Source organism: Pecten maximus, chromosome 13, assembly GCF_902652985.1.
Source record: "Pecten maximus chromosome 13, xPecMax1.1, whole genome shotgun sequence".
Classification (NCBI taxonomy): Eukaryota; Metazoa; Mollusca; class Bivalvia; order Pectinida; family Pectinidae; genus Pecten; species Pecten maximus.
This window is the reverse complement of record NC_047027.1, coordinates 10,818,002-10,831,396: the sequence shown is the minus strand read 5'-3', so window position 1 is coordinate 10,831,396 and position 13,395 is coordinate 10,818,002. Positions and strand designations below refer to the sequence as shown.

At 34.8% G+C, this 13,395-nt stretch overlaps 1 protein-coding gene across 1 annotated transcript; it reads left to right on the top strand.

The window, feature by feature from the left end:
- Window positions 1-3,675: 3,675 nt before the first annotated feature.
- On the top strand, window positions 3,676-12,682 carry LOC117340422 (contactin-2-like). The gene is made up of 14 exons (XM_033902184.1): window positions 3,676-3,685; window positions 4,404-4,763; window positions 5,203-5,466; window positions 5,952-6,212; window positions 6,808-7,140; window positions 7,509-7,634; window positions 7,899-7,920; window positions 8,477-8,544; window positions 8,674-8,701; window positions 9,331-9,398; window positions 9,839-9,866; window positions 10,181-10,248; window positions 10,595-10,625; window positions 11,350-12,682. Exons 1-14 carry the CDS (start codon window positions 3,676-3,678, stop codon window positions 11,381-11,383), a joined length of 1,701 nt encoding a protein of 566 aa, XP_033758075.1. The 3' UTR covers window positions 11,384-12,682.
- The last annotated feature ends 713 nt before the right edge of the window (window positions 12,683-13,395 follow it).

The following is a 13,395-nucleotide window of genomic DNA, read 5'->3' as shown; positions in this document are numbered from 1 at the left end:
CGTTTTAGAGCTGATCATGGTCTTTTAGACGTTTTGTAATTACGTGCACCTAATACACGGAGTCGGCTGGGCTGTCCAGCAGACCACGAAGTAGCTAATTTTAGCTTGTAAGCAAAGTGCAGGACTACCTAGTCCTGATTAAAGAAAACAAAACAAAACGAGCTACCACGCGAAACTGATAATGTTTGCATCGACACCTCTACAATAATACATGTTGTGAACACTATAAATTACCGCGCGTAAAAAAAATCCTTAAGTAACTAATGATCCACGCTGAAAACAAATGCAAGTATCATTTAAAAGATATGCCTTTTTAAGGCTGATGACGATGAATGAGATGAGGATGGCAAAACCCTCCAATCAGGCAAAGCGCTGCAAATAGGCATGCATTCATAATATCTCGATTCTCCAACAATATATAAAAATAAAAGTTCAATAAATGATGAAAAAAAAATGTTTTTGCTGTCTCGGAAACTCATTTATTGGAATATTAGATGATGAAAGATCCCAAAGGTATACCGAAAAAAACACAGTCTGCGAAAGAATTCCTCGACCATGGATGACCCCTGTTTTAGTATTCTACTCCTTATTACTGAACAAGAAATTATATCGTGTATGATAATTGATTTTGAAAATGTGGCTGAAAATGTGTGGCGAAGTTGTCTTTGTAATAATTAAGCTGTTAATCAAAAGATGTCTCCCTATATGCAATAATTATTTCAGGATATTCACAGTCACCATTTCCATTTGAAGGTAAGAAGAGAATAGAAAATTGAAATGAATGATTTTGTGATGCTTGCGTCTCTGCTCTATAGAGTGCCAGCCTATGTTTCAAGATAGTTTCACTTTACTTTACTACTAGTTTACCCTAGTGTCTGCAGTAACAATACGCATTGTCTCCAATGGAAAAGTTTTTATAAGAAGACAGATTGAGCTTTAGTAGAATTATCCCCGATTGTGTAGCACGGTCTCACATGCATGCGCGTTTTTATAGGCACAGATCCCCAGTCTCGTATCCAAGCAGACTTCAACAAAAATGTCTGCCACTTCCTTGGTAAACGGTGACCGGAAGATATACATTTATCACAAAGAACATCTTCAAACCATTTAAAAAATTATGTTTTTTTTTTATTATTTCAAAACGAAAGCTTTTTAACTTGCGTTGGCAGCTTTAATGTTCGACCAATTGGAACATTTTCCATTGAAAGCAACTCAGAAACTATATAGCTTACGAAGAAGTACCTTATGCCAAACACGATCAAATATTTCATTAATACCACAAAAAAACATTCGTATTTCTATACCAATATACAGAGCAGGGTAAATGTTATGTGCGATCGCAAGAAGCTGAATGACGGGAGGGTCGACAAGTCTAAATCAAGATTGCAAATAACATAGTAGAGTGATAATGCAAGAAGTTGTTGACATACTGAATGATTCATCAACTGACTAACGATCGATAATAAAGAGATAAACCTCTGATTTGTTAAGACATATTTTTCTCTCACCCTGGACAGGGATATCCGCAGTTTTACCAGGGTGAGATTTTCTTATCTTACTCTAGGGAAAAAGACTGTTTGAACGTGCTCTTGTTCTCGATAGGGTAACGTCACTATGACCTGACCCGAAACGTTTGAATGCTAAATATCAATATTATTCACAAACGAATTTAAAATAAGTATTAATGATCAGAGTTAACTGAGTGTTTGGTGTTCTTTTTGACAAGCTAATCGGAACTATATTTTGTATGAAATCAACATCGTAAGGTGTAAAGCGTCTGCTGCAGCCTTATCAAAACTGTCATCCGCCATCCACGTGGTTTTGTTTACATACGTTCGGATTTGGTTCACACTTCGATTGGAAAACAGGATAAGAGAAAAATAATTATTCAGCCCTTCCTGTGATGAGATAGGGGGATATCAACCCTCGGGGGAGATTGATAAGTTCCCAAACCCTCGGCAAGCCTCGTGTTTGGGAATTTAACAATCTCCCTCTGAGGGTTAAGATCCCCCCTATATCACCCCAAAAGGGATGAAAGATTCTATTAGTCTTCTTTTTTTATGCACGAATGTGACATTTGCAGTCTTCCATTGTTGAGTGAAAACGCCAGATGTGAGGGATGTGTTAAAAAGGGATAGAGCAATGGCTTTAGAGTAATCAAGGTAAAGTATATCATCTCTAACATCATAAATATGAATATTAGATTAAGTGGGTTAAATTTGGCGTTTGTTGTCGGAAGAACGACATTACTCTCGCCAACGGTGGATTATGCACATAAATATAGATCATTGAACATTGTCTGGTGGTACAGTAAATCACGATTATAACGAATCTCTGGGGACCAAGGCAATTAGTAGCTCTTCGTTATAAGAATAGTTCGCCATATGTGTATAACGAAAATTGGGGGAAAAAATCATGAACAATTCGTCATAGGAAAAAAAACATACAATACAGCTAACGACAGACGTATTTCTGGATAATATTTAATAGTACATATAAACAGTTAAACGCTTCAGTCTACAAATTTGATGTCATTTAAAGAAATCACAATTGATTTTGTAAATAAATAACAGGCCCGGGCAGATTGGATGATCATACACAATAGTATAGGTACACAGAGATTGGGAAGCAAAATATTGAGACGTAAGTAATCATTTTGTCACTGTGACATGTGATTTAGTCACAAACAATTTACGGTAACATTAAGCGCGATCTGTATTGCCATTACCGTATATTCTCGTAGTCCAGGAAACCAGCAATAAGATGTGAATAGTTAACAAACCAAAACGGAGAGAGAATCAGAATTTATGAAGTTCTCGATAAATCGTTCTATGGCTGTTTTCGGCCCAAAAAGTGAAAGCAGAAAGTGCTTTTCAAGAGGAAAACACAGGAAAGGACATGTCAGTGCTGATTAGTTTTACTTCCTACACGTCAATAAACCTGCAGACGTGATCAATCTAAATTTCATTAAAGAAATTCGTTGTGAATTGCTATCGATAAGGTACCCACCCATAACAAAACTTACATATTACGCCTTCCTCTAATGTTAAGGGCATGCTGTGATGACAAATACTGCCATTTACCTTTCTTGTTTGACATCTATAGCACATTTATATAAAAAAAAAAGGGGGGGGGGGGGGGGGGGCCTAACACATGTCTGGGTCACTGAACACGCTGGTCGTGTGTTAGTATAGATATTACTTTAAAAAACATGTCAATAACGTATGGATCTATTATATCGCAAACACAGATAAGCTGCAGCTGACATACACATATACACCTAGTGAATCGGGGTAAAGACCAGGAAGTTAAAACATAATCTAGACACAACACACAAATCACATTCATATACACTAAAGGAGTTGTAAACGAAGGTTGGTTAAAATGTATCTATTTCTGGTCACAGTCCTTTCCGTAGCAGGGTATGTATTTTCATATTTATAAAGAGTACTAGTTGCTTGTCGATGATTTCCTCAGTTGGCATATATATATTAATCTATATAAAGGTACTAGATGCTTCTTCGTACTTTCATTAGCTGGTATGCATAATTATATATATATAACGGTTACATAGTTGCTTATCGGTCTTTACTCAGCTGTGCATGTGTATCTATATAGAGGGTATTAGGTGCTTGTCTGTGCTTTCATTGGACTGTATTTGTATTTCATTTGTAGATGGCACAAGGTATATCATGTGCTGAAAAGTTATAGACACGGACATATAATATTGTTGTTTATATGTACACAATGTTCTGGTGAATCTTGTCCACTCATATAGTGCTATCAATAAGGAAATATATATATCCAAAATATCGAAACCATATCACGAAATCACGTGGTTCTGTGGTATACTTCGTTTTACCATTACACTGGTAATAGGTCCTTCGAATGACCTTCCATAATTATAGCAGGTCATTCCGTAACCGACGAGGATTAAAAGTCCTGAATAAAAAGATACGTTTTATAGCTCGAGTAACATAATGTCAATACGTCAAAATTGGGTAATTTTACCTCAAACCTAACATACGTTAAATGAGAATTTAAACGTTGCTCACGACTGTTTTCAGATCGTATTTTTACAATGACACCATTGAAACAAACGTAACAACCAGACAACTCGTGCAATTAATATCGTCTGATCGCTTTGTGCAGGTTTATATACAATTTAAGGTGATTTCAATGAACACAAAGGGTTCGTCATAAAACTTCCCAAAAAAATCATGTGCAACGTTTTTCTTACGTGTAACGTCATCAATAAAAAGAAAGAAGACGCAACGCATAGTTTAATTTACTTATCTTAATGCGATTTTATTCTAAACACTTTTATTTAAAGGCCGGTGATACATTCATGTGTCGAAGGGGGTAGTGATCAGTGCTTAGTCAGATTAACCCTCATATTACAGACGCTGTTACATTGACCGGGTCGTCTGAGTACGCTGTCCCTGGGGCTGAGTTTACACTGACGTGTGATGTACCAGATGAGGCCAATGTTGTCCAGTTTTACCGCCGTCATGACGTCATTACTTCAGCAGGTGCTGTACAAGTAGGTAGTGACCAATGCTATAATGTTGGGGTCAGCCCCGCCGTCCCCTGTACACCAGATGTCTGTTCCTGTGTAACGTCTGGAGGCCTTGGTACAGTGTTCCGGTGGATCATACAGCCACAGACGGGAGACCATGGATCTGTGTGGTACTGTAGACGTACTAACATTAACCTACCTAACCAAACACTGGACAGTGATGACTATACACTCAAAATAGCAGGTAAATCCATGATTTAATAGACCTATAGTTAGTGCATGTTAATAATTTATTCACTTAACATTTCGCGGCGTCATAATATCGGAATAGACAGTTTCCATTTGATAATATATTTGTACAACCCAAGTAAGCTTTAAACAGACTGAGCGTGTGGCAGAAACGTGTCGATATCAAATAACCAAAGCAACATAATCTCATTTTTAACATTTATCATATTTCACTCTTTTTGAGTGATAATTATATAAATCAGTACTGTGACGCAGAAGTTTTTCTTTTTTCTTTTTTATCTTTTGAAGAGATCGTTTTGACTTTTTTTATAATCTTATTAAACTTTCAAATGTTATGACACTTTTAATAGGATTAAAATTAAAATTGAATTAAAAAGCATTTTCATTGTCCTTTTCTGTACTGTTTTTCTAAATACACATACCATTATAAGCAGCTGGTCCAGGGAATTCTATATCCTTGTCACCGCTCGACACTACCTACACCAGGACAGAAGGTGACACGTTACCGGACATCACCTGTACAGCGGACTGTAGACCTGGCTGTACCTTTGTCTGGACACGACCGGACAACACCAACTTCACTCTTTCACCTGTGTTGTCACTGGGACAACTAGACAGATCAGATCACGGGACGTACACATGTACGGCTAGAAATGAAGTCGGAGAGTCGTCGATTTCTCTTGATATAACCATACAAAGTAAGATATACAGTAATTGGGAAAATATTTACTTTTAAATCTATTTGGTAGGTGCAATGAATCATTTCATTTTATTTAGATAAAGGGTGAAACCGGTATTTAAGTATCCCAAGGCGTTATCTCAGGGTCTGTACTTTTGATACAGACTGTAACAGATGCTGCATAAACAGACATCTTTATCATTTATATATTTTTTCATGTGACGAAATAGTTCATTTTGGTAAAATGTGTATGATGTATTAAAATGGTAACAGTTATTTATGATATATTGAAATTGACATTGCCGAATCTCCCAAAAATTCATTGAAATGTTAACCTGCTTTATTGTATTAAATGAATAAACGAGCAATTTTATGTGTTGAATGACTGATTAAATGTTGATATTTAGGTGCCAATTTTAGAAAAAGACGAAAGATTATTTCAGAAATTCGTTTTCTTTCAATTTGATGTTTAAAAACAATAGTTTCTTTCCTTTGCTTTACCAGATCTACCTTACATAGTCATCAGCCCGTCTACAAACCCGTTCATAGTTGCTGAAGGCCAGACTGGTGTAACCTTACAGTGCGCAGCAACTCCAACAAATCCACCTGTAACGTCAATATCCTGGACCAAGGGGTCAACCGAGGTATCGAGTACCGGTATATACAATATACCTACTATAACACCAGGACACGCTGGAGTGTACACATGTTCCGCCAGTAACACTATTGGTACCACGACAGCCAATATCACAGTACAAGTTATCTGTGAGTGTTGACATATTGAATATGTGTTAAACGCTTAGAATCTACGACCTTTCCCACAAAACTAACCTATGTTTTAATTGATATAACTGGATCATGCGAATGAAAATATCGTCTGATACTCATTTACTTTGAATATTAAGCGTGAATGCGATTTTCGTATGTTAAAAATCGGTAGGTAATTATTATCGGTACAAATAATCCTAATTATCCTAATAATAGGACGGAGAACAGTTGTCAGTATCACCTTATTTAGGTTATGACGCTGAAAACAGAACAATGTAAGGTATCACACTTGACATATATTTTCCATGCGATCCTAGGCCACTCCAATCCGATTCCCCTCATAAAAGGGGGCTCTTGTTTTTCTCCTGGTACTCTTACCACAGTCAGACACCTTGTGAGCTTCAAACCGGGCCATACGCAGGATTAATATTAGTTAATATAACGCGAAATGTCGACATTTGTATCGCGTGCTACCAATGATACAACAAGAGTGATTTGTATAGATAGATGTAGATTATTTCCCAATGGTTGTAAAGCAAAGTTTACCTTTACCCATTTCATGCTTTAAACGGTCCGTAACTTGTCGTTACAGTGATTCCAAAGGCACCAAAGATACTCGGCATCACGAATGTGTCGTCATCGTCACTCACATTGAGATGGACCCCCAGTGAACAGGTTACCTCAGATAACACCTACAGTATTACGTATTCGTGTGAAGAATGTGACGTTACAGAGAAGATTCCTGTTGATATCGAAAACAATGGAGGTTTCCAACTTACGACACTTACTGGTCTACTTATAAACACCCAATACTACGTAAACATCACATCGACTAATACGATTGGGACAGCTGTATCAGCGGGATTGATTGCAGCAACTGCTACGTTTTCCACCTGCAACATATCAGGCAATAATTTTACGCCAGGTATTTCATGTTGGATTCGAATAGAAATATACTTTAGTCGTTGACATTTCTTGGACGACAAGTTGTCGTTATTTCTTAATAACCGTGGATACGTGAACTTTAACTTATTATGTAACACCTATTATACACATGTTATAAATATTTCATACTTACATAATATTTTTATTTCCCCTTTTTAGAATATGCATAAAGTAACACGGAGTGAAGATGAGAAAATGTCTATAATTACATATTGTCGGAGGAAGGATAAATCGGTCAATTTGTTTTTCGGTAGTTGTTATATTTGATCGTTGATATTTCATTATAGTCTGCAATAACCATCAGCATATTTTTATTTCCCATTATTCTGATATTTACTCACCTTACAGGTACCGACACTGTAAGTCGTACTACTCAGGAAACCGCTTCATCTACTTCCATTGCTCTGACTGTGGTGGGAGTTGTCCTCATTGTAGTAGCAATCATTGGTTTTGGAGTTTCTGTAGTTGTTTACCGTAAGGGTTAATTTTTCAAAACGTTGTGCAAATATATTTTTCTTTTGTATTATCAAATGATGAAACACAACAAATACTGCCTGATTGAAAATACATTATGTGAAGATTATTAATAGTATACATATAAACAAAACAAAATGGTTTAGTGATATGTCAGGTATTTTGCCTAATTGAAAACACCGAGAAGTACATGACAAATAGTATACGGTAATGATACATAAATAATTGAATTATGTTTGCTGAAACTATTAATACTTTTTTCAGGGAAGGGACGTTCACTCTGCAGGTAATATATCGCATTAGTTTAACATAGGATTGTTTATAATGCTTATTCTGAAGATTTGCTTTGTTGATATAAATATATCATATTCTGAACATTTCTTAATTATCAATAATGATATTTCCTGATAAAACAGATACCCTATGTAGTACATTTTACAGCTGTTGTCTCCTTGAACCCATTCCGTACGATATCACGTATCGTTTCAATAATCGTATATTTTTATGATTGTGGAAGAATATATTGATGATATTATTATGTCGATTTTCTGTCAGTCAGTATAACGACTGTTCAATGGTTATGAGAAATGATGTCGATTCACTCTGATATTATGTTTGATGTTATGTGTGTTTGGTATGAAGGAGACCAGCCTGTCTTATGAATGAGCTGTACATGTATGTACATTATACAACACTTATGCAATAATTGATAATATCATGTGGCATTAGCGCCAGAACATACTGATCATTATGAGATTAAGACGCTATATAATATATAGTCGTGACAACGTATAGGTAATGTATCAATAACCCTAACTATGTACATCTAATTACTTTTCCAGATCTACACGTCAGCAGGGAGAGGTACAACAGCCGGTTATATTCAGTAACATACTTCATTCCAAGGAAGGTGAGTACTTCAAATACAGCTGTATTTTTATACTGTAGAAACGACTATTTTGTATAATATGTAATATTTCTTTATTATCAACATGAACATTTCTTTGTTTATTTATCAGAATACCTCATATACTTTCAGATACGACATCAGATCGGACGGATGACAGGTATAACATTTTAAATCTCTACTGCGACATCAGTAACTGTTATATTTGTATTGGTTCATTACGTCATCCATATCCTCAGATAAAAAAAAATAGGAAAGTGAATGTTTTGTATGAAAAATTCATAGCGAAATTTATCTTAAAATACCGTTCGACACGTGTATTACATTTACAGCTGAAGTTAGAAATTTAGTTTTGAGTTAATGACACATTGAACAATAATCACAATTTATTGAACATCATGATTAATAATATTCAATTATTTTTATGGGCTATGTCGGAAATTGTAAGGGTCGGTAATGTTTTTAATTTATTGCTACTTATTGTTTCTTGTAAAATCAGATAAAAATACTTAGTGAACTGAAATTGATATGAAATAAAACAAAACTAAATCAAATCTTATGATGAGAATCTATATTATTGTTATTCATAAAGAAACTGTATATCGTCTGTATGACTATACATGTTGTATTATTTTATTTATTATCCTCTTATAAAAGGTGATACTCAATCTCAACAGTTGATTGGGTATAGAGAAGGCTTAATGATACAGTCAATATCATAAAGATATTAATAAATAATTAATGTGTTAGATTTTTAAATCTTTTCTCGCATTTCACTTCTGCATTCAGATCTCATTACCAAGAACTCGACCCAAAAGACATTGGAAAGCCATCATATTATGACATCACAAACGGAAAGTAAGGAGTTGTATTATTATAATATCATTACATTACTCTTTTCAATATGCATCATCGATTAGCCTGTATGATTCCATTGCATCAAAAGCATATGCAATGGTCAGATTTTACGCGTTTCATTTCATTGAGAATATGCTACTTCAGCAATGGTATAGTTCTGTTGTAGAAGTGTCTTGTGATATACATTGAAAAATTATTTTATATCTATACCATATAAACAGACTGCTTACTATTTCCGATCCGCTAATGATTATATATAAGCAAGTAGAATAAATAAATTGAATAGTACAAAAATATCTTTAATATATCTCATTTTTTTCCTTATCAAGCTAATTAATCCCCTGCTTAATAATGATCAATACCAGTAGGTCCAATTCAGCTAGTTATTAAAGTTACAGTCGTGTTGAAATAAGAAGTCCTTAATCTCCATTTTTCACAGGTGATACTGGCAAGAACGATGCTGAAAGGTAAGACGTGAAATTTGTATTTATGTATTAAAAGGTGTTTAAAGGGTTCATTGCTGTCTTGCATTGGAAATAAAAATCATTAAGCAATCTATGCGTAAGTAGAAACAATTTTCCAAGATTCGATTTCCTAACAGTCCACCTTAAGAATCTAGGAACCCATATCGCAACAAATCTCGTAAATTTTTGTTAGATTTAGTTTCATATTTCAATCGCAAGGAAGTTCCTAATGTCTTCAGTTTCGTATCCAACCATGCATGTGTTTATCGAAGTGACAACAAAACAAGATGTAAATCGTTTTAACTTGATTAAATCAGGGGTCACTATCAAGAAGTGGACGTGGAGGACATTGCGATGTCATCAACTTATGAAAACACTGCTGGAGGTTTGTAAATATTCATTTTACCAAAATATATAATTTAATGTTCTTACGACCTATCGATATCAACTTTAGAAATATTCACATTATAAAATGTTTACATATTTTCGTCAAGGATAAGTAATGAACAGATCTTACCCGGTAAAGAAATGTATATTTTGCAGTTTAACGTCATGTAAAAATCATGTTGACCAATGACATTATTTTTTAATTCACTTTCATCTTTAATTTGGTATAATATATGTCAACAACTTTCTTAAGATAGCCCACAGGTGTATATAGGTAACTTATTTTTAACAAAGGAGTTAAATACTGTACATCCCATATCAATGTTTTACTGACTCAATTACAGCTGATACTGTAGTCGGTCACGATGGATCAAGGTGAGATGTAATCCTAATATTAGTTGACTAGACCTCGTTAATTGCTGATACTGAGAAATCAGGTATATATATGTACATATAGCGTATATGTATTTGTATTTTATCAACAGTATTATTATTTCCTTTTATAGTATCATCTAAGATGTTAATATATTGTAATTGACACAGATTCGATGATGATTTAGCATTGTTAGAGGACCCATTAGAGTCATCAAGGTTCAAACACACACGAAGTCATTTACTTAAATCTCAAAGTTAAAAAATAAAATTGAAATCAATCAATCATAGAAAATGAATTGGTTGCAACACTCTGGAGATACATATCAGGGCCTTAAACTTTTTTCTTCTTCTTCTTTCTTCTTTTGCCTTAAACCTTAGATATATTACCAATGCCAGTACCCTCCAGGCAGCAATCCACCAAAAGATTAACTCAAATTCAATGTGGATATGAATAAAACAATATGCGTCTTCGGTATTTTATGAGAGGGGTATCCACTATATCGAAGACATAAAGTAATCCTGTCGAACGTTGCTGGATGTGTCGGGCAGCATGCAATATATTCATATATTAGATATAATTGGATTAACACAGCAAAATATGCCAGAATTAATTTGCTAACCGGTAAATGTATGCAACATCCTATTAATTACATATTAGGATTTGAATCTGAATTAGAGGCGATTGAATCAACTAACTAATATCCTATACCCGTTGTATTTCCAGAGTGAAATCTACAGCCGTTTATTCGGACACGTGACAGAATGAACGTAATTGAGGATTTCCTATGAAGGATATGATCGGAACTGTACAAAATAGACTGCTGCCATCTCAATACTACGACGTAATGTGTGACTTTACATACGAAATTTAACAAATATTGTGGTTCATTGTAAACGTGCGTGCAGCATTAACTAAATACTTTCATAGTAGTTACCTTATCACACCTTTAGGGGATCTATGGCTCTATGAATTTGTCCTGAATCTCTCGAGTATCAAGCTGCAGACCTGAAAAAGAAGGGAAAGCAGTCATGACCCTTTACGACATACACATCGTTCACACAAAGTGTCGATCTGAAGGGGGGAAAAACTACCCTCGGAGTATTGTGTCACCACATAATTGGATGGTAGGGTGTGACTTTACGTTCGTGAAAGGCTTTTGATATAACGTAGACATACCTCCTGAAACATTGATGATTACAAAGAGACCTCTGCTAGCAAACACTTCTAGAGAGAAACACAAAAAACACATCTTTGAGAGATGCAGGTTAATGAAGAGTATTGGAAAGCATAATGGCTGACATCATGAAGTCGTTACTAGTCTGTCTTTCCTTTTGTGACGTATTCAATGTTCTTAAGTTCACTGTTGATAAGCCATTATGTCAGTAAATCACATACAAGTTATACAATTATTATTGTGATGTCTTAATTGCACGCTTTTGATAACTAAGTTATAACACATGTAGTGTGTTACTCGCTACAAAGTCATGATCCGCCATGTGTAAATCTGTATTGGCTAGTAACTACTGCAAAATCCATGTGAACATTGGCCATGTCCAATAAAGGCGCGCTATCGCTCAAATGCAAGTTTGCGTGTTCTACAGAGTATTGTCCTATTCTTCAAGATAGAGACGGATCTGTAACACTGTGTATAAAGTGGTTGTATATGTATACGAATTAACAAATAATTGTTTCAAATTCAGATTGGTTTGTTAGTCAGTCGCATCCTAAATATCAGAAAATTAGGCCTTAGCATCAGTAAAGGGTTCAAAAAGAAAAACATTATGTATTTAAATTGATTTTTTTTTTTGCTTTTTTGTTAATCTCTTCTATTATAATGAATGGATTTTTTTTCATGAATATCTCTAGAAATGCTATCTGTAACGTTAAGATGGTTTCTAAAAGTAAATTTATAGATAAACATTGTATGTTATATATACCAAGTGTACATATCATTGTTGATATTATCAGTATTCTAAGACTATCCAAGTAAATTCTAACTGGTATCGGTTATTCAATTTATAATTGTTTGACAAATAAAATCATGTATATACGTAAAGTATCGTCTGGTATATATTGAATCATATGATAAAGCTGTCATTACGACATCTTCTTCATAATTCATCCACTGAGTGTTTCTCTGAAGTGTACAGGATGTGGCACTTCCAAACGTTGAGTACTACATATACAATTCACATCTATAGGCCGGACACGTGAAGTGGCCTTACACATTCTACTTGTACATAAACCAGTTGCACGAGGTATTACATCACCTGTGATATAAATAGCATAAGTCAGCCTTACAGCCATATATTTTTTTCTCTATATATTAACTGAATTTAAGATTTTATGTAAAGCAATCGCGCAAATATTTTTTATGGGTATTAGCCAGACAACCATGGAAATTGGAAAGGAACTGAATTAACTGGTACTTTCATGTATGGTGGATTGTTTTTATTATGTATTTAACTACTAATCAATAAAAAATGGTCAGCACATAATACATTTAGGCTAAAACGGTTTAAACCTGAAACAACTGCAGAAAAAGTCTGAGATTAATATTGCTAACGTCAAATTACAGCAATGCCCATTTAAGGACGGATGCATATGTGTAGTGTATGTGTTTCGGGTAGCTACATTGTGGTTGTGTTTGCCTCCTTGTGATAATGTGACATCGCCCTCATTGAAGTATACTGCTGAAAACATCCAGCAGGACACCTCATTCGGTCACATTATACTGCCAACCAGTCGTTCCACTCCCAAAATTCCGAA